This window comes from Nicotiana tomentosiformis, chromosome 11 (genome assembly GCF_000390325.3).
Source record: "Nicotiana tomentosiformis chromosome 11, ASM39032v3, whole genome shotgun sequence".
In the NCBI taxonomy this organism is placed as follows: Eukaryota; Viridiplantae; Streptophyta; class Magnoliopsida; order Solanales; family Solanaceae; genus Nicotiana; species Nicotiana tomentosiformis.
This window is the reverse complement of record NC_090822.1, coordinates 40882412-40885834: the sequence shown is the minus strand read 5'-3', so window position 1 is coordinate 40885834 and position 3423 is coordinate 40882412. Positions and strand designations below refer to the sequence as shown.

The window sequence follows — 3423 nt, the reverse complement described above, 5'->3', positions numbered from 1 at the left end:
TTGTGATAGAGAGGACAGGGAGCCCAAGAGGCCTCGAGGTACGAGATGTTTTAGTCGTGGCCACGCTGTAGCTACAACCCATCATGGTAGAGGCTATGTGAGTCATCCAGTTCACTTAGCACTTCCAGCTTCTAGTGGTGCTCCGGTTATTCTGAGGTCTCGGGTTGCACACTTTGCTCAGCCACTTTCTAGTGCACCTCTTGCACGGGGTGCCTTCAGTGGTTAGTCCAGCTGACAAGGCCCAAGCCAATCCCAGCAGCCATGCCCATCAAGAGCTTTCTTTGAGTGTGGTAATACCCATCACATGGTTAGAGATTTCTCCAGACTCAGGGGGTGCACCTCCACAGACTAGTCAGGCTTCACAGATTCAATCAGGTCCACAGACTTCTCAAGCCATGGTTGCTGACCCAGTTGCCGCTCCACCCGCATAGCCAGCTTGGGGTGGGGGACGGGTGGGTAAAGGTCGCATTAGAGGGGAGGCCAGGCCAAATTCTATGCTTTTCCGGATAGGATGGAGGCAGTTGTTTCAGACAAAGTCATTATAGCTATGGTTCCGATTTACCATAGAGATGCATCAGGCTTATTTGATTCGGGATCCACTTATTCATATGTGTCATCTTACTTTGCTCTGTATTTGGATATATCTCATAATTCTTTGAGTTCTCCTATTTATGTGTCCACGCATATGGGAGACTCTATTGTTGTGGACCGTGTATATCAATCGTGTTTAGTTGTTATTAGTGGTTTTGAGACCAGAGTTGATCTAGTGTTACTTAGTATGGTAGACTTTGATGTTATCTTGGGCATGGACTGGTTGTCTCCCTATCATGCTATTATGGATTGTCACGCCATGACAGTGGCATTAGCTATGCCAGGTTTTCCATGGCTAGAGTGGAGGAGTACATTGGATTATGTTCCTAGTAGGGTTGTATCATTTCTAAAGGCTCAGCAGATGGTGGAGAAGGGATGTGATGCTTATCTAGCCTTTCTAAGAGACGTCAGTGCTGATACTCCTACCGTTGAGTCAGTTTCGATAGTGAAAGACTTCCCAGATGTATTTTCAGCGGATCTTCTATGCATGATGCCTGATAGGGATATCGATTTTGGCATTGACTTATTACCGGGTACTTAGCCCATTTTTATTCCACCATATTGTATGGCCCCAACGGAGTTGAAGGAGTTAAAAGAGTAGTTGCAAGAGTTTCTTGATAAGGTTTTCATTCGACCTAGTGTGTCGCCTTGGGGTGCTCCGGTCTTGTTTGTGAAAAAGAAGAAGAAGGATGGTTCTATGCACATGTGTATTGATTATCGGTAGTTGAACAAGGTTACAGTGAAGAACATGTATCCATTGCCGCACATTGATGACTTATTTGATCAGCTACAGGGTGCTAGAGTGTTCTCAAAGATTGATTTGTGGTCAGGTTATCATCAACTGAAGATTCAGGATCCGGATATTCTGAAGACTGCCTTTATGACTCGGTATAGTCACAACGAGTTCCTTGTGATGTCATTTGGGCTGACCAAAGCCCCAGCAGCATTTATGCACCTGATGAATAGCATATTCCAGCCATATCTTAATCCATTCGTCATTGTGTTTATTGATGACATCTTGGTGTACTCCCGTGGTCGGGAAGATCATGAGCATCACCTAGGGATCGTGCTCCAGACCTTGAGAGAGAAAAAGTTGTATGAAAAATTCTTAAAGTGTGAATTCTGGATTGATTCAGTGGCATTTTTGGGTTATGTGGTGTCGAGTGAGGGGATCAAGGTAGATCTGTAGAAGGTTGAAGCAGTTCAGAGTTGGCCCAGACCATCCTCAACTACTGAGATTCGGGGTTTTCTTGGTTTGGTCGGGTATTATCGCCGTTTCGTAGAGGGTTTCTCATCTATTGCTAAACTTATGACCAGATAGACCCAGAAAGGTACTCCTTTCAGATGGTCCGGGTAGTGTGAGGCGAGCTTTCAAAAGCTCAATACTGCTTTGACTACAACCTCAGTGTTGGTGTTGCCTATAAGTTCGGAGTCTTATACTGTGTATTGTGATGCGTTACGTGTTGGCCTTGGCACGGTGTTGATGCAAGGCGGTAGGGTGATTGCCTACGCGTCTCGAAAGCTAAAGACCCATGAGAAGAATTATTCAGTCCACGACTTGGAATTGGCAGCTATTGTTCATGCATTGAATATCTGGCGGCATTATTTGCACGGTGTCCCTTGTGAGGTCTTTACCGACTACCGGAGTCTACAACATCTGTTCAAACAGAATGATTTTAACTTGCAGTAGTGGAGATGGTTAGAGTTGCTTAAGGACTATGATATCATCATTCTATATCATCTCGGGAAGGCCAATGTGGTGGCCGATGCCTTGAGTCGAAAGGCGAAGAGCTTGGTAAGTTTAGCATATCTACTGGCAGCGGAAGGGCCACTAGCACTGGACGTTCAGGCCTTAGCCAACCAGTTTGTTAGATTGGATGTTTTAGAGCCCAGTCGAGTTCTTGATTGCTTGGTTTCTCGGTATTATCTATATGATCATATCAGAGAGCGTCAATATGACGACCCCCATTTGCTTGTCTTTAAGGACAAGGTTCAACACGGTGATGCCAAGGAGGTTTCTATTGGGGATGACAGTGTGTTGCGGATGCAGGGCTGATTATGTGTGCCCAATGTGGATGGGTTGCTTGAGTTGATTCTTCAGGAGGCCCACAGTTCGCAGTACTTCATTCATCCAGGTGCCGCTAAGATGTATCAGGTTTTGAGGCAGCACTATTGGTGGAGGAGAATGAAGAAAGACATAGTGGAGTATATAGCTCGATACCTAAATTATCAGCAGGTGAAGTATGAGCATCAGAGGCAGGGCGGTTTTCTTCAACGACTTGTGATTCTCGAGTATAAATGGGAGCATGTCACCTTGGACTTCGTTGTTGGGTTCCCATGGACTTAGAAGAAATTTGACGTGGTATGGGTGATTATGGACAGGTTGACCAAGTTGGATCATTTCATTTCAGTAGTGACTACCTACTCTTCAGAGCAACTAGCTCAGGTTTATATCCGTGAGATTGTTCGACTTCATGGCGTACCGGTATCCATCATCTCTGATCGGGGTACACAGTTCACATTGCATTTTTGGAGAGCTGTACAACGTGAGCTAGGACCACAATTTGAGTTGAGTACATCATTTCACTCCCAGACAGATGGACAGTCCGAGTGCAATATTCAAAAATTGGAGGATATGCTTTGTTCCTGTAGTATGGATTTCGGGGGTTCTTGGGATCAGTTCTTGCCGCTTGCTGAGTTTTCCTTCAACAATAGCTAAAAATCGAGTATTCAGATGTCTCCTTATGAGGCCTTATATGTGAGACGGTATCGTTCCCCAGTTGGTTGGTTTGAGCTAGGAGACGCTAAGTTATTAGGCACAGATTTGGTTCG

The 3423-nt window shown here is 45.3% G+C and overlaps 1 protein-coding gene across 1 annotated transcript; it reads left to right on the top strand.

The window, feature by feature from the left end:
- The first annotated feature begins 511 nt into the window (after window positions 1–511).
- LOC138901314 (uncharacterized) lies at window positions 512–1132 on the top strand. The gene has a single exon (XM_070189070.1). It carries the CDS (start codon window positions 512–514, stop codon window positions 1130–1132), a length of 621 nt encoding a protein of 206 aa, XP_070045171.1.
- Window positions 1133–3423: the final 2291 nt, after the last annotated feature.

Coding starts and splice junctions, on each gene's coding strand:
- LOC138901314 (XM_070189070.1), top strand. CDS start 512: ATGGAGGCAGTTGTTTCAGACAAAGTCATTATAGCTATGGTTCCGATT.